This window comes from Zootermopsis nevadensis, unplaced genomic scaffold (genome assembly GCF_977971745.1).
Source record: "Zootermopsis nevadensis isolate Lab colony 2312 unplaced genomic scaffold, Znev_1.0 Znev_ptg000030l, whole genome shotgun sequence".
Lineage (NCBI taxonomy): Eukaryota > Metazoa > Arthropoda > Insecta > Blattodea > Termopsidae > Zootermopsis > Zootermopsis nevadensis.
Genome location: NW_028259162.1, coordinates 13,792,850 through 13,817,595, shown reverse-complemented (window position 1 = coordinate 13,817,595; position 24,746 = coordinate 13,792,850). Strand labels below are relative to the sequence as shown.

The following is a 24,746-nucleotide window of genomic DNA, read 5'->3' as shown; positions in this document are numbered from 1 at the left end:
GCTACCCCTTTGGTAGCGTAACAAGAAAGTTCAACACGAGTAATTAAATCCGGCCACCGAGTAAGATGCATCCTACTTGTGTTCTCAAAACCCACTCCTTAAATTTTATTAACGAAATGGTTATCATCCTGTCGCATTCTTTTTCTTCAAATTGGCAATTTGTTAAGAAGTTTCCCCAACACACCCTAACTCATTAATGTCTCCTGCAATTTACTGTCCTAATAATTTGATCGCATGTCCCTAAATTTTTAAACGTTATTAATATAACAAATTATTCTGATCACATTATGGTCTTACTACATTTAAATGCCATTATCATTATTGAATCTTTGATCTTGGTATCAGTAAGGCTTGCTGAAATTCCTGTCGTTAGAATCACAATCCTTTATAACGTTTCCTCCTGTCAATTATCCCTTTCGTTCTGTAGCTCCTTAAGAAACTTCTATAAGTTGCCTAATAGTAGCATTACTTGTAAAAGAAAACGTTCTGCCATCTAGAATCGTTACTGAGAACTAAATCTACCATTCGAGAACAGTGACTCGTTTTAAAGAATTTAATAAAAAAAAACAAAGGAAAAATATAATTAAATTTATGAAATGACTCATTACTTCTAGACATTATTATGATAATATAATATTTTGCCGAAACAAACTTAGGCACTCGTCATGCATAAAACGTTAAATATGCAAAGTGGATAAAATTACACTGTTTTAATGTAGGAACAAAAACATTTCACGAAAATAACACACAGGTATTACATTAAAATATTTAGTTACGTATTTTATGAGACCGAGAATAATTTATACCGCTAACAAAAAGTTTATTTAACTACATACTTTGTATTCAGTTACACAGAGGATTTGGGGGGCTTTAGGCAAAACAAATATAATTATAAAAATAGGATAGCCAAGGAAGAAAGTGTAAGATATTGTTATATCTAGGAATTCCCATGGCAAAAACTCGTAGTAGATCGAGTTATATCTAAGGTTATTATCCTTGGCTTTTGTCTGCTGAGATCTCGGTTCGCGCCCATAAAAATTGATGCGGGATTTGTAGTAAACAAAATGACACTGGGATAGGTTTCTTTCCTTTCCGAGTCCTTTGGTTTCCCCTAGCAATATCGTTTTGCTGTTGCTCCATTTATAAGACCACGTTATCAGAAGCACTGTTCTAAAACACTACTAAATTTAGTGACATCTGGCTGACAGCATTTAGATGTGTGTCAGTCTGCAAGTACTATTAACCTACTTTTCAATTTGTCTCTAATAACTGAACTTAACAAAGCGTGATGGGACATACCACACAAAGCAAACGAACATGGAAGCAATTATAAGAACAACGTTCAAAATGAAACCGTAAACAGGTTACAGGAGCTGTGTTATGTGCTCAAAAAGTTTCAAAGCCAGACAGGTTTTGGAAAAGTAAAATTCAATTATGGTGTCTGATGGATGCGGCGTGATGCCACGTAGCACGATTATTTTCATGGCGCACGCTACTGCACCCACTCCATGTACCAACACCGCCACACGAAATCAGTTTCCGTCTTTTGTTTTTTGCCGAAATTCTCACACTCTCCTTGTACGTTTTAAGTTGTTCTTCATTACCTGTCTAGTTAACACTAACCGCCCTGTCTAAAATCCCTTGTTAACCTTAGATGCAAAATCACACAAATGGGCTCAGAATTAAATCTTTATCTTTTACCTTTTGAAACAATCGCAGATGCATTCTATGCTTTCTCACATTTTTAAAGAATGTCTATAAACTCGCATTTAACAACTCGAGAAAGAATGAACGAATTTTCTTGAAATTTCGTATGAGTATTGCAGCTCGTGTCGATTTACTCCCTGTACCTTTCTTGTGAGAAACATTTCCGTCCTGCTGAAACTGTTTGAACCAGGTACATATCAATGATCTTAGTGGTGGCATCTTGTGATACATTGTTCTAAAATGTCTTTGGACCTGTTTATCCGATTTCATTTCGACAAGTCAATAGCCACGCAAAGTACCTTAAGACTGCTTTCACACGTCATCCCGTGAGCCGCTCAACTGAGCGGCTCGCTAAGCCGGTATGCAGCTCATGCGGAGCCGATAAGCAATTCAGAGTTCGGCTTACATGATCCTCCGCTAGAGTTACCAACTTCACTTAGTCCTTCCAGCAACATATTTTCTGTGTATTAGCAGCGTTCATCAAATCATGTTGGAACTTGAAGAAGTAATAGTAATATTTCAGAGCATAAATATTATAAATGATTAATAAATAGTACATATTACAAACAACTTACTGGAGTTTATCTTCCCACAATGTAACTCTTCCGTATAAAAGACTGGCTTGATCTGCAGTAGGGTTTATACAAAAACCGACTTTTGAAAAATCCGGTTTTCGAATTACAGTATTTCCAAAAAACCGATTTTAGATTTTTTATAAAAAACAATATAATTAAAAAAATAGAAAATATTTATACTTATTTTAAAAAATTCCAGTTTATTTAATATTTATGGAACTACAAAAATATAACACAATAAAATATACTCCATACAAAACCAAATAAAAACTAAAATAACTAAAATCCGTACAAAATATAAATTATTAATTTTTATTTATTTTGGTATTTTTCTTCAGGAAACATGATTTCAGAAAACATAAAATGTCCACTGAACGATTACTTAATCTTGTTCTTATTCTAGATACAAAATTGCCTGATATAGAAAATACTCTCTTACTGGCTACTGAACTTGGTTTTATCGTTTTCAGAGCATCAAATAATAAATATAAATTCTTTGCTCTTTTATTGGTTGCCTCAAATACTGAAAATTCGGCCTTCAGTTTCTTCGGATTTGATATTATTTCTTCAGGTTCCTCAAGAAACCTATGAATTGATTTTTTCATGGCTTCTTTTAGAGCATTGCCCTGATTAATAGTTTCTCCGTCTCTGATAGATTCATCATCGGAATCTGTTTCCATGCAAGAATTTGGATATATTCTAGACAATATTTTTCCAGATAACTAAATAATATCGAGTTTTGAAGCTAGTGGAAATACACTAGATTTCTTTGTTGAAATGTTTTGTGGATTTTGCAAATATAGCAAAAGGGTTAGCAATCCAACTTATCTTCTTTCTTGAATTCGTACTCCTAAAGCATTTAATAATTTGGAAATAACTTCAGTCTTTAAAATTTTTAGTTCATTTAGCAGAAATTATTACAGATTAATTCTAGTATTTAAAACCGGTTTTTTTAAATTTTAAAAACTGGTTTTGGAATGTTACAAATTTATCCAAAAAACCGGTTTTTAAACCCGGTTTTTCAAAACCGACAAACCCTAATCTGCAGCCCACTGAGCCTCGTGTGAAAGGGTTTCATCTTAAAGCAGATAAGACTCTGCCCGCCAGTAGCCGCTAATAGCGGGGAGAGCTGCATAGCGGTTCAAGAGCTGCGCACACAGGTTCAGCGGCTCTCGTGTGAAACGTTCCATTGTATTTTGCTGGGATTTCTATCCCCACCAGTCGCTTCAGCTCACGTGAGCCGCTCACATGAGCCACGTGTGAAAGGGCCCTAACTGCATATGCTCATGTCGACTGACCTGATTTAAAAAGACGGATACAATGCCGTAGAAAACAATCAAAGCTACCATCTAATGGGAACTCGATGAAAGATTATCTGACAGATGACCCTCAAGCAATGTGTCTGTTTTCTTGTAAAGATTTTGTTCACGAATGAAATTAAAAAGATAATTTACATACATTCTGTATAATACCAACGTGTCGGATATCGAAAATCGTGATAAATGATGATCCTCCCCAATTACGTTATTACCAATGAACCACTCCTACAGATGATGACGTCATCGCCCGTGATGGAGTTATTGCCAGTAAGCATATAACTCGATAATTGATGGACGGATTATTATGAAATTTGGTGTGGACTTTATGCCATTTTAGGGTATTCAAAACTCGTAATTCTGAGTTCGTACAATCAAAATCATGCCTACCAGATAATAGGATAATACCTTGGTTTTCCTCTGTAGCTCTAGACTATGCATCGCACTCAGTGGAATAAACTAGCAATCGTTTCATTGTAACTAATAATGTTTGCTGACATGGCAGTTTTAGGATCTACGTAAAAAAATTACTCTTCATTTACGATTAGTTTAACTTTACATCGGTTATGTTGATTTAATTATCACTTACTTCGTTCATTCCTAAATTTGTAATTATTCATTCACATTGCGAAATATTATTGTCGGAAGATGGCCACTGAAATATAGATATGTTTCGTGTCCATAATAACAAAAATGAGCTGTTGTTACAACCTATAAAAATTACTGAAATTAAGTTGTAAATATTTTTCACTGGTGATTATATTGATACGTATATTCTCTACCAAAATATTTTAGATGGAATATACAGACACAAAATGTTTATAGAAATCAACCTCCCATTTATAGACGAAAGTCTGAAAGCCATTTTGTGTCCGAAACCAAATATATATATTGAATAATATTATTAAGCATAAGATAGAGTTCACTACGACGTAATTTATATTGAAGTCCCTTGACTGGATTTATCTGACTGATTTGCAGTTATGTAACGGAATGAGACGTGTTTGTATACCAGAACTCTTGTAATATTGCAATTGCTGATTCAGGGCCCACATCTCGATCAGAGTGTATACAGGAAACATTCATGTGATGGATTGGAACAATAAATAGTCGATAGTGGAACTCCATGGCAGAGGGGATAAGAGGGGAAACGTTTTGTTTGCCTAACGAAGCGCACCACCAGTTCATATCCACCTCCCCAACTCCCCAAAACACATTTGAATGTCTCAATAGCAGAACGATACAAATCACGTATCCAAAATTTGTAACTTACAAAACTCCAAAATATATTTTTAAAAAGTTCGTTTTATTAAAGAAACTCAAGGACCGGAGGAAACGACACAAATTAAGAAAATCGTTACATCTGTTGATATTATTATTTTTGTTTTTAGTCTTTTAGTAATTCTACTATTAACCCCATGTGGCCAATGACAGTTCATTCATTAACGTGTAAGACTTGAGGTTCTCACAGCGGTGAGTATGAAGATTTCCGTCTTCTGGGTTGTTGCGCTATGTAGTCTGGTCGATGTTTACCAACGTTTCAGAGGTCATACTGCCTCCGTCATCAGGGCGATGATTCACCTCTGAAACGTTGGTAAACATCTACCAGACTACACAGCTCAACAACCCAGAAGACGAAAATCCTCATTCATTAACGTTAGTATTTATAATCAGACTAGTAATAAATTGTTCTCTTGACCATATTGTAAATCATGTTTTATGCTTTCCACACGTCTTTGTCTTCCAAACTCCGAAAGATATTGAGCGAGTTATTACTCTGATAAGACCCAAGCGACCGTAGGAATTTAGGACATAGACAATTTTTGCCTTGTGCACGAAAGAAAGTAACAGTAAAGATTATTAAGCGCTGTTTCATTTTCTCACTTAATCTGTGTTTTCTAAAACACTGGTCTGCTTATAACCGTTAGGAAGTATTTCCGAAATAGTATTACTGAAACTTATCAGAGTATCTGGAATGAACCTAGGATTAGCGCATGTGATCACAAACTGGAAAAATCCGTTTAGATGAAGAAAACGCTGTCTCGATTCCATCTGTGTCGATGTTAATAAGACGATGCATACGGATGTAATGCCCTCGATGGTAAGTGGGACTATTTGTTAACATTTCTGATGGAAAATTATGGGTACATTGAATTCCGTTGGAATTTATTTTACAACTTAATACACCGGAACAATTTGGTAGAAGAGCGCAAATCATGCAAGTCCTTAAATGAACAATACTACATTAAATGTGCAGTAATTAATAAAGGAGTTTTTTAAAATATGCAGATTATTATTTTTAAAATGTTTGATTGGCAGTGGTAGTTTATTATTACCAAGTAATTAGCCTTTAATCTCAGTAACTAATAGATTATTTAAACATCGTAAACTCAAGAAGTATGAACCGGAGAACAGAGAATATTTCCAAGGATAAAAATGTAGATGGTTGTATTCTGGGTTGTTCCACCGAGTAGTCGATCGCCTTGATGATGGACGAAGCAAAAGACTCCGAAGCGTCTGTAAACTTGTTTCAGACAACACGGTGCAACAACCCAGAATACGGCCATCTTCATACTGCAGACCTGAAATGAGATTAAGAATTGTATGGGAAGGAAGGAATAACGCGACGTCTGGCCGCTGCTAAGTGTAATGTGAGATAAACCGTTGTCGCACTGAGGCACTGAGGCGTGTGTCACGAACCCTGTGATCGTGCTGAAACGGTGTGGGTCCCTGTCAGCAGTGTTACAACAAACAAACTGCTTCGAAAGTCCGATGCTTAATGTTCATTCTCGATTCCTGGCACATTTTCTTTGTCAATGCGAAGTTGAAACAAGTATCGGATACCATTTCGTATTTCATAACGTTTGCAATCTCGTATTCCATCACAACGATATATAACATAAAATTAAATATTTCTAAATATAACATTTTTCACTGAGGCATTTCTCAGATACTACCCAAAACAAGTATTCGGATTGGTCGAACGGCCTTAATGAATAATGCAGAACATTAACATATTAAATAATTTTTATTATTTTCGGTGAAAATTTTTCAAATCATTGAATGAAAACGCAGTGATGTTATGGCAATGAACATTAATATTATTACTTGTTTTAAATTTAAAAAAATTCCGCAAACATATTTCACTCTGCACTGAAACATCGATGGAATTTTCTCATATATCAAGAACTAACCAGAATATATTGGCTTGAATGGACTTCGGAGCCTTATATGTTTCTTCCAATGTGTCTATGCCGAGCGGCCTGTGATATTTTCCTCTATATTAAACAGTGCATTAAACTACTCAGGCTACATAAATGACTTTTAAACGAACAGTGAGTTTGCTTACACACACCATAAAGAATGTTCATTTTTGTGAATGTGGCCAAGGCACATTTTGATTGAGAGCTGCAGGTTTGCTCTTTACGGCCTGTCAACGTCAGTGGGTACCAAATTTGTCACTGTATCAACATTGTGTACAGAAGGGGAGATCATGATAAAGCATACTGGCCATGGGTGAATTGCTCGTATGGGAAGACGTGTATGAGTGATGGATGTGTGTTTTGTCGTAGTACGGTCCTAGTATTTCCTATGTCGAACCAAGATATGTATCAGTGCGCTCAGTACCTGGTCCCACTTCCATTCTTAGCGTGAACATTGTTTGTCCTGTATTTACGTTTAAGACGTCCCCATGTACCTTCGTGTAATTTCGTGTTTCAGCCTGTTACGAAAAATACAAATACTTTTCTATTAAGTAATTTGAACACATACGTAAGGTTGTATTTCTACTCCAAATTTCTTCACTCGTAACTGGGATGGATATAAATGCATATTTTGGGCAGATAGACGCATGTTTATTTTTAAAGTTATTAAATTAATTTGTTCAAACTGCAGTAATCGCCTTACACAAAAGGAATCGATGGAATGCGTTGGTATGCATAGTAAAAAAAAAGGCCATGAACTATATTATCTGTACTCTTTAATGTAACTATTCACGTTAAGAGACTTTAAGAAGCCCTCAAAGTGCTTTAACCAGGATATCCACGTTCATTGCTCTTATAAGCTTCAAACAACTAATTACTACCTACAAGTCAGCACAACATCAAAACTTATAACAACATGTCAAATATACATGTTTTATATGTCAGACTTTAAACAGGGGTGCGTTTAAAAGAGCGCGTCTCTTGCATTATCCCATCTAGACACTATATTTTCTAATATATTTATTGTAATTAATAGATCTTAATATAATTTAGCAGGAGGTTGCTTCAGAAATATTTTGTCATATCTAATATAATGGGATGAATATTGCACCGTTTGTCAAGGTTAGGAGGGTAAAGCAGTTATAAATTAATGAACTTTTCAATGTTACTTAAACGTTTTGTCACCCTGAAAAGATAACTGAAATAAATAACCACTGCTACAAGATGCAAGTAGCCCTTTTATCTGGAATGAAATTTACGTAACTGAAGCTTTGGACGTTGTAACCAACACAGTGATCATTTGAACATTATTTTATATTTATACATGTTATTTTAACACTTTATTTGATTTTAGTTAATTATGTACATCGTTCTGCACCTATAATCCGTCCTGGGGTTTGGTATAAAATACGGACGTTTCGGGAACTAAATTTGCTTCCATTTTTAGGGGCTTACCTTTATTAAAGTATTATATTATATCCCTATATATTGTGTTACCTGTAGCACAATGAGGATAGGTTTTGATGATCTGCATTATTATGCAGTAAAACGTAATGTTTATTGGTAGTTTACATCATCCTGTGTGCAAATGCGTTAAAATATTCTGACACACAATAGCGTATTGCATGGAATATTTTTTTCGGGACACCAAGATGTGCACGTCTATTGAAATTGTTGGTTAAAGGCGAATTTAGATTGCTTATTTGAATAATCGTTCATGGTTTGTGGCTTGTTGGTGTTGTTATGTCGTGCGTAAGTACACTGTTGCACAAAACGTTATATGTACGGTGGCTGTATTCTCGTCTAACAGATCATCAACGCTAGCTTTAAAGACGAAAGGGAGGCAGAGGGAATATCACACTTTTATGTTATTAATCAAAACACCTCTTCGCGCAGGAAAATTTTATTGAATTACGACACCGTCAAAGTTTAAAATCTCACAGAAGTTACTTCAGATAACTTTCAGGGTAGTCAAATATTTAAAATAGTACGTACAGTATATGTTCACTTGTAAAATAAATTATTAAGAAAATTATGTGATAAAACTTTGACTTTTATGTAGTAAAATTGGTTTTCTTACGCAAACAACAAACTTTGAGTCAAAATTAACGTACTGTAATAATAACCGGTATCTATTTTCACGAATTTTAAACTGCGTCTAATAAATTAGATTTTATATCTTCATTTCTCAGTCGTTACAGTGCTACATCACAAAAATTTACTTTAATTACTCTTGTTTCTTTTTCTCGTAATAAATCTGGTATAGATTCATCAACTGCAAAGATAATTTGTTGCTTTAAAATTAATCTCTTCCGTGTTTGATTATGGAATCTGCTTTCCACCAAATCATCTAGTATAATAATTAATGTTGTTTCTACACCTTCCAGTGAAGGGAATATGCAATACAAATATGTAATTTTTGTAGCCTCCTCTAACTTCTTGTCTCACAACAATATTAAATGCACACTAATAACTATTACTATGGATATTGCAGATTGTGTTTAAGTAAATGTGTTATATATATTTAAATTATAACTTTTTGTAGAGCCATAACTTTGTTCGTATTCATGAGCTGTAAAAACAAGGGCTTTAGGGGTTGCTTTTATTTAAGTAGTGTTACGATACAAGGGACGGAAGGAAGAATATTGTTATTGTTTTGTTTTAAACTGTCTTTCAAACGCGTTGCACTGGATACGTGACATGAATATATTTTATCATAAAAGCTGGTGGTATTTGCGGATTATAGGGCTAATATTTTAAAATTCTATGGCGTATTAAATGTTGGTCTACCAGAGTTTTTTAGTCATTGCTTACAACAGGTTATATCATCACTACCACTTCATTGATTTTAATTGTAACTAAATACAAACATCACCATCATGTTGCTCATAAAACCTATTGACAGCGTGGCATTTTGTATGGATTTACAGGGACAATTACTCTTTATTATATGAAAAACGTGGTCGTCCAATATCTGCCCTATTCGTTTTCGATACATAAAAGCAACGCATTCATTGCTGGGTTGTTTAACATTGGTATTCACATAACGTGCCACGGTCACCCAAGTCTAATATTACAATATAAATACTTTTTCCTCCTTCCTCCTAGACAAAACAGAATCCTCGTTTTGCTGCATGCTAGTGATGAATACAGAATGCAGAATTTCGGAATATCAGGGTATTATCGGGGTGTGGAAAACAGATGTAATGGAATCAAATAACTCAATGATACAACGCCATGATTTAGGAAGCCCTTTTTATGTAATTCGCGAACCACAAAGAATGCCAATCACAGTTTCGTTTATTTTTATTCTTCATTTATTATAAAGCCATTTTAAAAAGTTTAGTTTATTAATGAAACATACAAAGAAATTATTTAGATCCGGTAAAATGCATAAATCAGCGCACGGCTTGTATATGTTAGTGACAATGTATAGAACAGTGGTATTCAACCTTTTTTGTTCGCGTACCCCCAGATATAATTTCTCTTCAACTTTGTACCCCCAAAGTTGTTGGTGTATAATTCAAGTTATACATAGTATATAAATTACATTACTGATTATTCAGTGTTTATCATAAAATAATATTTTTTTAAAATTTAACGTACCCCAGGTTGATACCACTGGTATACAATACCTAGGCAATGTTACCGGCAGTGTATAGAATACCTAAAGTCAGTAGGCAAAGTATGAAATAACTAATAATGTTAATATTGTTTGGTTGTCTAAATGAAAATTATCAAAGTCGATAGGGTAATCTGTTAAGATGGAGGTTGTGCAAGGTAGTCGCGAAAACACCGAGCTACTGAATCTGAACATAATAAAACTTTTGAGAATTAAAGAAATTGTTTTATACACTAACCTAACCTAACAAAAGTTTTGAGAAATAAAAAAATTGTTTTGTATTAAGGTTTTGCAAATATAAAAGATAAAATAAAACTGTATAAATCGTATTATAGAAACTTCTTTGTTATATACTTTACCTAAATAATCTGGGGCATTTTAAAAAATTCCTAGGTATTCTATAGAAAACCTAGGCAAAGTATAAAATAAACTGTTAGGAGAATGCCTGAATTTCATACTTTGCCTACTGACTTTAGGCATTATATATATTGCCGGCAACATATACATCATACATATAAAAGACCAAGTTAATTTATATTCCACACTTTGCCAGAAGTAGGACCGTGGCAGGTTCCCTCGAGGGTTTCTCGTTTCTCTTCATATTAAATTCTATATTTTCCACTGAGCATAAATTATAGTCTTTTAAACTGACGCTAAATGCCTAATAATTCTATTCTGTAGTAAAATGAAGCGGTTTTTGTAGACATTCCGCATTTAAAATTCTTACGAACCAAACAGAAAAGAAACCAATGTAGAAATGGATTGTACCACAGCATTCACAAGACATCATTATGCAGTTCACAGCCGGCGCCTTGCAGAAGGTTTTATGATAAAGCATAAATTTTATGTAAATTTTGTTTGAGGTGAGTATGTGAATTTTTGTTCTAAGATATAACATTCTTTAGTTCGTGCCTCATCTACATGAAGGCTAAGGCGCATTGGCTTGTTTGGGTTCTACTGGAGCCGAGATATCAGGGTCCTGAAGTTGGATGCAGCTAGCACTTCTTAAAATCGATACACGTCAAAAGAGCCTAGAATGCAGTCATCTTCGAAAACAAAGTCAGATGAATTCCATTTAGAGACACTAACTTTTAAGCATCTTCAAATTCGACAAACGTGTACCTCATTTAAATGGTATTAATTAATAATGTAGTTATTCCATTTAATTACTATTACAGAGAATTGCAAGGGTAAAAATATTGCATGTAGCAATTATTTTCGAAAGTCATTCCAAAGTAAGATTCGGTTTGGAGTACTTCGAGAAAATTAACCTCAGAATTTTTATGCGTATAGTTTAAAATAAATCACGTCGATTACCATAGTCTCGCTTTCATCTTATTTCTTCAGATACTCTGATAATAGGCCAGTAATTCGTCATCAGTATCGTAACTGGTTGACTTTTCCATTACTAACACAAATGTGTTAAGTCGAGACAGTAAGCTGAAAAGCATTGATGAAGTTATATTTCTGTAACAATCACAGTACAGTCCTGCAAACAAAATAATGAAAATGTAATAAATAAATCAGGGACTAATACTTCGTGAGAAAAGCTGTCTTTGCTTCCTGCTCCTGAAATGTTTCCTGGGTTATTTAAGTTTGTATTTTGTTTGGATACAATCGATTCGGGAAACGGTTACCATCTCGCTCACACTCTCGCGTTGATTGCACGCAACCCCTCCCCCCCCCCCCCACCACGATGCTGGGCGCATGGTGCTCGGACTCCCACAACCCACAAACTTCACCTGGTGGCAGGAGGCAAACTACCGGACGCCCCAAGTCGGACGACACAACACTGCCTAATCTCACCTCTGTGCTGACGTTTATCTGTAGGTTATATGTCGTGTTGATATATTAAATGGCTTAAATTAATATATGATTAATAATATATCCTGAAATACTTAACGACGCTCCCAGAACTCAATAAGTAATACCGACGAATAGGAAAGTGAATGTAAATAGTAAATCGGAGACATTGTGAGAATTAATTCTGGTCTATTTTCTGGCTTATTCCACAGGGTATGAGACGGACAGGGAGACGAGAGTAATAACCAGGATAAGTTTCCTTTCTGCCCACTTCTTCAATCGTAATTAAGATTTTTAGGAAAAATATCGACATTAACAGGAGATTATTTTGCTCAAAGTAACGAAATTATATCACAATAATGACAGAGATAGTGAAGCAACGGAATTTTAAAAGCGTTTTAGATAAGCTTACTGTCTCAATCATCAGGACGACACGTTTACGTTTTAAAAACTCGTCAAGAACCAGGAAACAAAGAGTAACAAGATTCAGAAATATTGCTTTCTTTGTTGTGATATTACAAATTCTAATGACCCTGACACTGGTAGTTTAATGCCTCAACGGGTAATGACCGCACAGATCAATACGTTATCGACTACAGAAAATAGGACAACAAAGTTATAGATTAATGTATAGGATGACCAGTGCTTTGCCTTAAAAACGAAACCAGATCCTGGCGTGTTGGTTAATTGACGAACAAATTACATTGTGAAGACCATGACCCTGGTAGTTTAATGCCTCAACGGGTAATGACCGCGGGGATCAATACGTTGTCGACTTCAGAATGTAGGACAATGAATGTTTCCAAATAATATACGTATTGGAAATCCATCCGTATTCTGACGTATTGGTAAAATTAACAGCCAAGTTATAAAGCAGTTCGTTCTGTCTGTTCAAATTACAGTTATAAATTACAAATTATAATATAATCTTATTGTGTAATAACTTAAGGTCACTCTTTTTATTTGAAGCCTCCAATATTCGTTAGTTGTGACCCGTAAGGAAAAGTGTACAAACGGTAGTTGGTCCTGTTATGTAAATAAATAGAGATGTTCTTGCTATAGAAACTTAAATATCCAACGTTTGTCACCAATCGACATTGCATACTTTAAGATGCTTTGATGTAAACGCAGTTGTGCAAATTATTCTTGTAACAGTATTTACGCTTTAAGACCAAGGAAACTGGCAAAATTCCGTCACATTTCTCTCCTTGTTAAACTGTAGGTCTTTCTTGCTAGTCATCTGCCTCATTATAATATTACTATCGTATTAGGGACTGTTATAGTTTGCGGGAATGAACCTCCTTTACGTACAACAGAAAAACAATATATTTTAGAATTAGCTTTACAAACAACTCTTAAATAAAACAATGTATAAAACGTGGATACATCTTCACGGCGACGGAATCCAAATTCCTTTCAAACGCACAACCACAAAACGGCCTTCCAACACTAAACTCTTGTCGAACGCTGATTTCGCCAGACACCACTGTGGGCGCCACCGTAACGTTGTTAGCATTTCTTTATACAAGAATCGCCACAGTCAGAATTTAATTCCAATTTTTTTTGGAATGCACGAATGGGGTGCTACATTGACTATTGTATTACTAGTAGTTTACCGAAGTATTTGGTATTCTCTAGGTAGAAGATAAAATGAAAATAGCTTCAAAGTTTGCAAAGGTTAGCAGAGTTGGACAAATAACGTCAGACCTGCCTGAAGCATTGAAAACATATTATTTACACACAATACATTCTTACTTGAAATATTAAACATATATTATATATGTTTTTCTTGTTATGTGTAGAAGCGACTGGTGGACTGAACATTTGGTGCAATCAATTATTCAATATAAATGTCAGAAGAAAATCAGAAAACTCTCAGAGTTTAAGGCAGCATCATACAGTACAAGGTATATTATCCACAACTTCTTTGAAGAGCTTATGTATTATATCGATTGCCTGAAATTTAAACGTGATATTATTAAAACTTGTACCATGCTGTTTTCACAATGGAGCAAGCGATGCGGTAATATTTGGGCTCACTAGAACGTAATGTTTACAAAATGCGCCAATTAGTTTTGCCATGCCTCTCTACGTCTGTCCGCATACAATTAGCCGAGATGGGTCATTATATTTGGTGTTGAGGATTTCCACTGAAATTTTCAGACGCATTACAATTTGCTTAACATCAAACGGTTTATGGTATGCCTTCATTTTTTGTTTTTTTACATTATAATTATTTTGGGAAATATTGTGTTTATTTTGTTTGAATTATGAAATTTTATGTTCTGCCAGCATTCGAATTTTCGGAAAAAATGTTGTCTTGATGTCATGTATATTTTGTTCCTAAATTTGGGTACTTAATCAAATATGAACTATGACAAAGGGTGATCCTTTGGATTGAGTGTTAAGGGAGAGATTAAATACTTGATATAAAAACATGTTGCGAAATTTTACACAGGGCCTCGGACTCTGTTCATATAGGTAGTAAAATATTAGCCTCGTTTAAAATTATTCATGCTATTTGTATTGACTCATGAACGTACATAACCACTGATGATGACTCCGCCCTTTCTGGGAATTATGATGGTAGTTAGATCAAATTAATAAATTCATAAAATTCCAATTTTTTTGTACAAAAGAGAATTTTTGCGGTCCGCACTTTTGATGCTTCTATCTATAATAGCTCCATTGCCCTGCTATACGATAACCTACTTATTTTTTACATGAAAGTAAAATTCTTCTTTCTCCTTCCAAACATTCAATTACGTGTAACTAATTTTATTTTCCCGTTTACTTCTAATCTCTTACAGATATTTTCCTATATTTCTTAATTCTGCAATTGACACAATAAATACCAGCAGGAATTTTATTGTATGTACCACCTGAATTAACATTCAGTAACTATGCATGTTGTATTTATATTCCTTGTACGATTCTCAGTGTAAACAAGGACTAGTTTATTAAACAGCCTCAGCAATTATATCTTTGTAACGTTGAGTGTATTTTTTTCTTTTACGCGCTGGACTTTTAAATATTATTTAGACGAGCTTCGGCTTTAAAGGAATAGTTTTATTGACTGTTCTCTTATAAGATATATCTTAATTAATATTATGCAATTAAATGCTCAATTATTGTTTCTTCTCGTTCGTCACAGAATATTTTAGTAGTAGGACTATGCATGGCACGTACTCTGTACACAGAGGTCATGTTTCTTCCTCGAACAGCCTCCTAATCCCTGGCATGCGGTGACATTATTCAGTGAAATGTTAGTAATCAAGAGGATGTTGTAGGCGGTATTCCCACACAGTTATCGCCCATACAAAGAGCTCGGAGGAATATAACTGGGCGATAATTTGATAGGTTGATTCTTAGATTAATTATTTCTGCATGAAAATATAAAATATCTCATTAAAATGACAGAGGAGTATTTTAATGCGTACTTGACTTTTAATTCTCACATAATACGTAACAAGAAAGTTATCACGCTTGGAGCTAAAGAACTTCATAATTTGTAACAGATATAAATTGATTAATTCATACCAGAGAATTAAGTGAAGTAGGGTTACAGTTCGAAATATAAATCTGTATAAATGGTGCTTTAGAGTTGTTGAATTTACAGTATATTTGCATACTTCGATCTGAAGTCGGGCGTTTTCTGCTGAATATAATACCGGTCTAAGTATTACGTTTTATTCTGTACCCTCTTAGGTGTATTTGATGATTAACAAGACATTTTGGGAGTTAGGTGTACAATAAGCCTTAAATTCGTCTTCAAGTGACTCGTTGGAATAAAACTGGCCGATTTTCATTCAATTTACTTTGAGATTTGTAGCAAAGGTTGAAACCGAACCCAGTAAAGATGAAAATGTAAAAGTATTATAATAAAAGCATCCATAATTTTCATGAAAACTAGTCAACTAAGACGGGATTAGTGATAACCTCGAAGCGTGGTTCTTCACTATGCTCTCAGCTGGAATTCAAAATTACTCAATGTTTATAAAAACTTAATTCATCTTTACAATTAATATCACTTTCTGTCTTAGATCCAGACCACAGTACACGCTAAACTAAACAAAGGAACAGCAGTTCAGGAAAAGGGACGTCGCTTGGGAGCAGAAAACCTTCAAAGCTTAGGGGACTAACGCGACTTTTCCAAGAGACGAAAGGAAATCTTTCTCGGTAGAATGGGATTAGGCAGCTGGGAAGGGACCCCAATCCTTTAGTCCGATATGAGTTGTTAGACTCGATCCTAACCATCACGTGACCTCACCGTGATGTCTTGCACAGAGGTGGGTGAGCTGAACGAAAAAGCGAGAGACCAAATTCTAGCATTGTTTTTGTGACTGGAGGAAATATTTGGAGCGAGAGGGAATCTTGACTTCGTTATTATAGTATGACACATCTGTGCAAATTCCCAAAAAGCTAAAACTCAGCGCCTAACATGTCTATCTCACGATCTAATATTTTAGGTGTTTGGATATTGCGCCGTGTAGACTGGTAGAAATCTACCGACGTTTAAAAAGTGTTACTGCCTTCATCATCTTCCCGATACTTATAATTATCGTCCTACTATTTAAAGTAGGTAACTGAGGTTCAACTACATTACGTGTTTCCAATTTTATTCTGAGATGTATTTGCTATTTATCAATTATATAATATCGTATGATTTTCAAATCTTTTCCGAGAACCTACAGTTATGGAATACTATCGAATATTATTAATGTCGACATCATGACACCATTTTAGGGTAGATCAGTTGCATAAACCCTGAACCATATAGTTATTGTTCTCCGTGCGCAGAAAATGACCTCGCTTGCATCGGGTTTCGGAAGCTCTTTGAAATTCGCTTCACCGTGTAGGCCGACAAGAATTACTCTTACCGCTGGTGGAGTCACGTACACAAAATGATCACGTACTGTGTCGTCGCGAATTGTCATTCTGTGTAGACACTGCAATGTGATTATAATTTAAAATCGTTGAATCCAAATGTGTCAATAAACACCAACAGTTTCAGTGGTAATAATGGAAGCAATGGTTATAAGAGTTCGTTGGCTATTTCATCCACAAAAAGCTAATTTGTGAACTAGTTCCAATATGATTATGAAATAAATCTTGTTGGCATTATTTAATGTAAAAACTGTACGTAGCCAATGTTTTCGTTTGATGTACATTGTGGTTTAATTTGTTTCTTGCTGCGTGTTTAGTGGTAGAATTTCTGGTAGCCACCAAGTTTTTCTTTGTATGCCTTCGGTGATGGTATTGTATCAGAGATAATTACGTTTTGTTTGGGTTTTATACAATGTTTACTGATACAATTCTTAAAAATCATACAATTAAAAAAGTTACCACGTTTCAAATGATGGATCTTTCTTCCGAAATGCAGTGACTTTAAAGGTTTTATGTTTCTTAAAACTCTTTAAAACAGATGTTGGAGAAAGTCCAAAACAAGAAAGTAATAATAGTCAAAACGTTTTTGATATATGTCTGTGTGCAGACATGAGAAACAGAAAACAGGCCTAGTGCAATCGCAAAAATTAATTTAAAACATTTTAGTGAAAAAATTGCCTCACTTTGTATATGGTAGTCGTCATGCTTTCTATACTATATGTATATGTGTATATATATAAAATGCATTTAGATATGCAAATATCATCATAAATGACAATGGTCTCTCTCAACATACACGTTAGAGTTCTTCATCTGTTCGTCGTCATACTTCTGGAAGCCCACATTTCTTGTAGCATAAACGAACAATCATTCCAGATTTCGTCTCCGTTCAAGTCTCTTGCAAATTCAAAAGTCATTTTAACATGGCTGAGTTTTCAATGTTATCACCGATGCAGTATGATAGCATTCATATTGTAGAAGTCTATTGTGTAGCAGTCTTCAAGGAGAGGGAACTTACCAACGAGGAGAGAGGGGGGAGTTACTTTCTCCTCTCTCTCACACGTCACATTACGCCTAACTTCCACGTGCTTGGCGAGATTTCTCTCCTTTCATGTCTGTCGTGTTTGCCTACCCCCAGGGAACAAACAACCTGCCGGCTACATTAAGTTGGCTCTCTAATTGCCATCATGCAATCCAATTACTCCACTAATAAGGTGGAGGCACGTCAACCGAAATAAGACCAAGGGAACTTTACTTTTAAGAGATCAAAACCGTCCCCTTCTGAAATCAAATTATGCAACCCTCTTTGATGTTTCTGGAATGGCAGAGTAGAAATATTTACAAATTCTCTTTCCACATGTGGATAATATGGAATGTTGGAACAACTAACAGGATCAGTGAATGCTTGCAGAGTCTGCTCTTTTTATGTTTCCTATGAAATGGAACGTATTTGATGCATGCAGTAAACACGTATGTGGGTTTCAAATGAATTAATTAAACAAGGTAATGCGCAAGAAATAATGTGATTAAAAGATTTTGATGACTTTGAGCATAACACTTCGTCATTACTGATATAAACTGTTAGAAACATTTTCATAGGAATAATTGTTGATGTTGGGCTTCTGGGTTGTACAGCTGTGTGGCCTCGTGGGTAGAAACAGAGACGTTTCAGAGGAAACTACCTCAATATTCAGAGCTGAAGACCAAAATTGGCATCTTCATCGCCGTGAAAACCTCAAATATTATATTGACAATTTATTTATAAGAAATATAGGTTCTGTTTATACTTTCAGGTGATATAATTCGCAGGATATTATACGTTTTACACAAAATAATGTTCATATAAAAAAGGGACAATTGGAAAACTAGTCTAGGACTTACTGAATCTCCAAGTAAACTTTACAATTAATTTTTCAGTTAGTGATTTTGAAAATAAAACTCATGTACACCAGTCTGCAGCCGTCACTTTATGTGTACGCCGTTAACTTGACAACAGACATTTATACAGATGGTCCAATCGTAACTACGCACAGAAATATAGACTGCCGCTGGAAACATTAATATTAATTTTTAAAATTGTTTGTTAAAAGACAGGTCGGGAAATAATATAAATTGGTCTGATACAAATCATGAGAGAAAAACAGATTGACCTATAGATCAGCATTAATTAGGAGTGAAATATTGAGAGTTAGGCAGGGGTGTGACAGATTAATTGCGAACAACGCTACTTAGTGTCTACTGACGGTGAGCGGAAATGGTGCTACTTAAAGTTATGACAGGATCGTGCGTGAAGGACGATCAGCGTCTATCAACTAAGCAAGCAAAGCTACGTTATATTCGGTGAATAACTGACAAAGAATTAAAGGAACAGATGGATATAATTCCTGGAAATTTGTAGTCGGTTTAAGAAGTGACGTGTTGATGTACCGTCTGTTCATAGGTAAAAACAGAAGTCCCATCCGTGTGTTTAAAGCAGCTCTTTTTATGAGTAAGTATTTTTCTCGGATACGCCGTTGACATACGCGAGCAAACACGTGGTACCCTCTGACGCAGGGACGCATCTGCTACTGTTACCTAAACGTGTCTTTATGGCTACGTCAGGTACATTCTTTATACGAGGATTATAAGTTATAAATTACTTTATAGTGGCATGTGTATGCAACCCATTTTTAAATATTGCACTTCGTTGACGCTTTTTTCAAGTACCTATTTAAAAAAAAAAACTTTCCTCGCTTGAGTTGTATGTTATGACACCGAAGAGTGTGCTGTTAAACGTCACAGAGGCCATTAGCTATTACGGCGTTCGAAACATTCCACAGTTGAATTTGAGCTGTTGACTTCTGGATTCAGACTTGATGTGATCAATGAAGTTTTCTTGCAAGATGTCATATGTTTACTATCTGAACAGTATGATGAAAAATATTTGTATCCTGATAAGCTAATATTTTCTGAATGCTTATGAGACATAAAACATTTATCAGGGAACATGTATTCTCATTTTTACGTAAAGAATCCATTGTGCCATCTGAACACTACATAATAGTTAGCTTCAGATGTGCATGTTTGACCCCTGAGTTCCTTTTCTGGCAGACTAAGCCAGCTAGAGCTTAAAATGTGCTGATTAACAACAAAAGACTAAGAAGAAATAGCCAATCAATTGCTTTTATTATTAAATACATCAGAATTAAATCAAATTTAACAGTTATTTTAACTTGGTCACTACATTAATTTGATTACCATATCGAGTATCTAATACAGATGGTTTACTTTAATTTGACATTTCCCTGACAATCTCAATAGTGAAATAATATTCTCTTCGCTTTAATTATACTTTTGTAAAGACTCTTAAAGATTATTTCCACTCGAGTTTAATAAACTTTTTTATTTACTAGGACGATTCAGTAATATTTCTTTATTTACAAGAAAACAAATGAGTTATAATAATTTATAGATGCAGATTATTTAATAAAATTAATCATACACTCAAAAATATACCACAGTAAATGTTAATGGTTCTTACACATGGAATATACATAAAGTGCACTTATTAAATTGCGTTTAAAAGGATAATACTCACCACCGTGAGAACCTGATGTCTTACTATATAGATCTTCCTTGTGTGTCAGATATATTGACTCATTAAGAACTTGAAAATTTTAAGATTTCTATAGTAATTTGTCGTCGAAATTGTTTAGCTCTGAGTTACATTGTTATTTCAAGTGAGATGCCAATAATTCGAGTTCCGATTTAATAACAATATTTTCTTCACTACAGTGTTTTTATGTTAATTTAAAAACTTGTTTTCAAACAATCAATAATGCAAATAAAAGTCTGGAAAAGGGAACATTATCTTATACTGTTCCTTTATGTGGTGAAACTGCATTATTATTTAAATTCATTTATTGTTAATTAACATAATATATATATCCTACTTTTGTTCGATAATTTTGGATACTTTAAATGACTGACCTCCTATTTCTATTTCCAAATGACAAACGTCTTTCGAACACGTGTTATATGAAATCTATGATGCTGCCATTTCTAAGGTACTGAAATATAATGGAATGTCAGTGAACCCTCCTTCCAATCGATGTTATGTGCCCCGAACTTTTAATGATTTTACTTGTTGCTAACTGAGACAGTGAAACATTTATATCGACTTACGGAAGAGAACAGTAGATTGCAGGTAAGTCTGTACTTCAGGACGTTTTAATACGTGTATGCATTTGACGATGACCAGGAAGGGGTGTCCTTGAGAAAGTATTACTAGCTCAGTTGCCCAAGAAAACTTACGTCTCTTAATGGAATTGAACGTTTATTGCCGTGGTACTTATCTTGACCCAGAATAACCCAATACACATTCCACCATTTTGTTTTAAGACTCATTTTAATAGTATCCTTCCACCTACTTCTGGGTGGCCTAACTGATTTATTACTTTCACGATTTTCAATTCTACCTCCGTTTTCATTCGTAGCCGCTTCTATGCCTTCTATGTGTCCCACCCATCTCACGCTCTTTGATTGGATCACACTCATAATATTTCGTACAATTATTCATATAAATTATAATGACAATGTAGTTGTCTCTAACTTTCTGTTATATCCTGTAGAGACCTTAATTTAGTGTTCGTCTATAATAAAACAGAGAAGTTGCCTCCAGGTAAGGCGAAATATGATAAAAATACGCGGACGAATAATATAATAGACAGCAAATACAACTTCTGGAAATATTAGCGATAGAAAAACACATTTTAGCCTTACTAAAGTCATTAAATAAAAGCGATAAATAACATTATATACGTCTATTAGGTTTGTGGCTTAAAATTTACTAATATTATGCCTGTCTCATAATGAATTTTGTTAATTAGAATCCAATATAAATTAAGTTGCATGGTGTTCCAATAAATAAGCCGTGTGTGAATGAGAAAGTCAACAAGTTTCCATCAAAATACAATACTGTCGGAATATCCAAATGTGGATATAACTGATAGATTTTGTCTTGTTTTAGGCGCGTTCACAAAGGAATTGTAAATAGGTGCATATTTGCTTCGCCAAATCTATATGACGTAACTTAATAGTATAAAAAATCAATAAGCATATGAAACCTGACCTTCATCGAATCTCTGAACTGGAAAATAAATTCAATTTAGACGCGTAACATGAAACCTAACACAACGACATGCATTTTTAACAGAGTAAATTCGTTTATGAGTGAAGGGCTAAAATATTTTGCATGACACATATTATGGAAGGAATTTTAATTAAGTTATCTAATAACTAATTAGCGACTCCCGATCACAGAAAGTGTGAAACCTGTCAGAGATGAATTTGTGTGGTAAACTGCTGTGACAGTGATTGTATTCCAAGTTGTCGGACGTGGTTCAGTGTTCAAACACATGGTCGTAGCTATTGGGGCACGAAACTATCACACGGAGTTCTGATATTCAACAGTAATTATGCATTGAAATTAATTTCGAATTGACCTAATTAACCACCATTTAACTAATCATTTCCTACACAACTAATTAAACTATGTCATAGCTCAGTCAGTTTAGACGTCAAATTTCACAGCTGATGCCGTATTCTATCAAAGTGATATCCGTGTGAAACTTCTTGTTTTATAGTATGACAGTCGGGCAGGTTATTATATCTTGCCTGGCAGTTTTAATACAAGTAGGGGCCTATGTTTATCTACGACTGGCTCTTAAGGTATTTTATATTTTGCACTGGTCCAGTAGCTCGGCATTGGCGGAATCTTCAAGGAAACAACTGTTGAATACACGACGGTATTTTCGATATTTCTGTTTTTCTAGACTTAATTAATCATTTAGTGTTTATGACAAGACCATAAGTTTCATTATTAAGCTCTGCTTCAGACAAGTATCCTATATTGATGGTTCGATAGAAGGGGTTAAACACAATCCCATACAAATATATGATTATGACCTAGTTTTGAGAATTACTTTTAACAGTACATCGTCACGTGTTTTATCGACTGTTAAATACATTTTTATGTTAAGTCTAACATAAGTTAGAGTTTTGTTGGCCAACGGAAATGTAACAATTATAAAATGCGATCACTAAAATTTACATTACGAGAATAATTTTTCTACTTCGAATTATTCAAAATTTCTGATTATAGATCCAGTATTGTAGATCTAGTTGATTTTTATTCTGCAGAATAATCTCTAACTGTGGTGTTTAATATGGAAGTAGACTGTGTTTGTAATAGCAGTTGATGTACGAATAATTACCTCAAACATAACAAGTAGGTGTTAACTGTAAAGTGACTTATAAGTGGTGTATATAAATGTGAATTCCAATTTGAAATACCACAGATTCAGCACTGGGAACTATATTTTACATTCCGACCTAAAAGACTTTTCGCTATATAGTTACATAACACAGTGTAAAGGAATTAATGTTGCTTATAAGATATATTGCAATACAATAATAACACTCTTATCCTAAATATGCCGCTAACTTACCTAAGTGTTGTGTTTAGCAGTTGTTCTACGTACTTGATAGTTGAGTCATGACAACTTTCGACATTCAGAGCTTTTAAAATTTTATGTTGATTTATTGAAAGGAATAAGTAATTATCAGTAAGAAAATAAAGCAGAATACTCAATTTATCTTCATAACTGTAGAGCAGACAATGTGAGATACAATATAATTTCCATCATGTAGAATTTTCGGACAATAACACGACCTTAACATTAAAGGAAAGTACGATCGTGTTTGTAGGTTAGGTTGTTAGGTTTTTTGTCGTACGTTTTCTTTCAACTCAAAATATTATTGCAGTATTTAATTTACTACATACTAATTCATGTTTATGTTTTATGATCTATAGTCCAACATGTTTTATATTTATAAACATTAAAGTTCAAAACTATCAGATAAACCATTGAATTCAGAATAAAACGTCACTTTACACGGGTATGACAATGCGTGGTCCACTGATATTATTACCAGAGCTTTAAAAACGCGTTCTGTTTCACGATGACATTATTCACGTGATATAGAGCGAATCCGAAATGTTACAGTACCAATTAATATGCCAATGGATATGTTTAATATTTTTAGTTACGATACATATTAAATACGAGTAATATGAGAAACATCGATTTTAATAAACTTGACGTTATTTCATTGTAGTATAAAATAAGAAACTGCATAAGAAATATAAATCGCATAATATTATGAGGTTGCACTTACCAGTGATGTCGGTTGCAACTGGGTGCAGTACAGAGATGGCCATGGCAGTGAAGAGTAGCCATTTGAGAGCAGCTTGAACAGAGCACATCGCGACCGTCATGTAGTAGTTCCCCTGTTTCTCAGCGACCATGTGCAACAGAGCGCGTGCCACATCACGACTGATCGTGTCCGTTCTGACCCCCCATCCTATAACGGCAACATGCTCAAGAACCACGCCGGCGCCCCAACACCTGCGCCCGCCGTCTCCAGTCTCTGCCTCTAAACACGTCGGTTGCCGCACGTCAGTCGCCTATCTTCTGCATATATTTATTAAGACTTGTAGCCGCCAACCTTGGCTAGGGACCTACTGGCGCGACTAGCCGCGTGCGGCGTGTCGAGTGTTGTCGCGCGCGGCTGTTATTTGTATTGCTTTTTA

The 24,746-nt window shown here is 34.8% G+C and overlaps 1 protein-coding gene across 3 annotated transcripts in view; it reads right to left on the bottom strand.

Annotated features, from left to right (window-relative positions):
- Positions 1-24,522, bottom strand: part of LOC110831819 (opioid-binding protein/cell adhesion molecule homolog) — a 173,273-nt gene extending 148,751 nt beyond the window's left edge. The window contains exon 1 of one of the 3 annotated variants that reach the window (XM_022068248.2): positions 24,332-24,522. In XM_022068248.2, the coding sequence (XP_021923940.1) occupies positions 24,332-24,461 (130 nt within the window). In that variant the 5' untranslated portion in view covers positions 24,462-24,522. The remainder of the gene's footprint in view (positions 1-24,331) is intronic. The other 2 variants (XM_022068246.2, XM_022068247.2) reach the window with 2 other exon arrangements.
- Between the last annotated feature and the right edge of the window lie 224 nt (positions 24,523-24,746).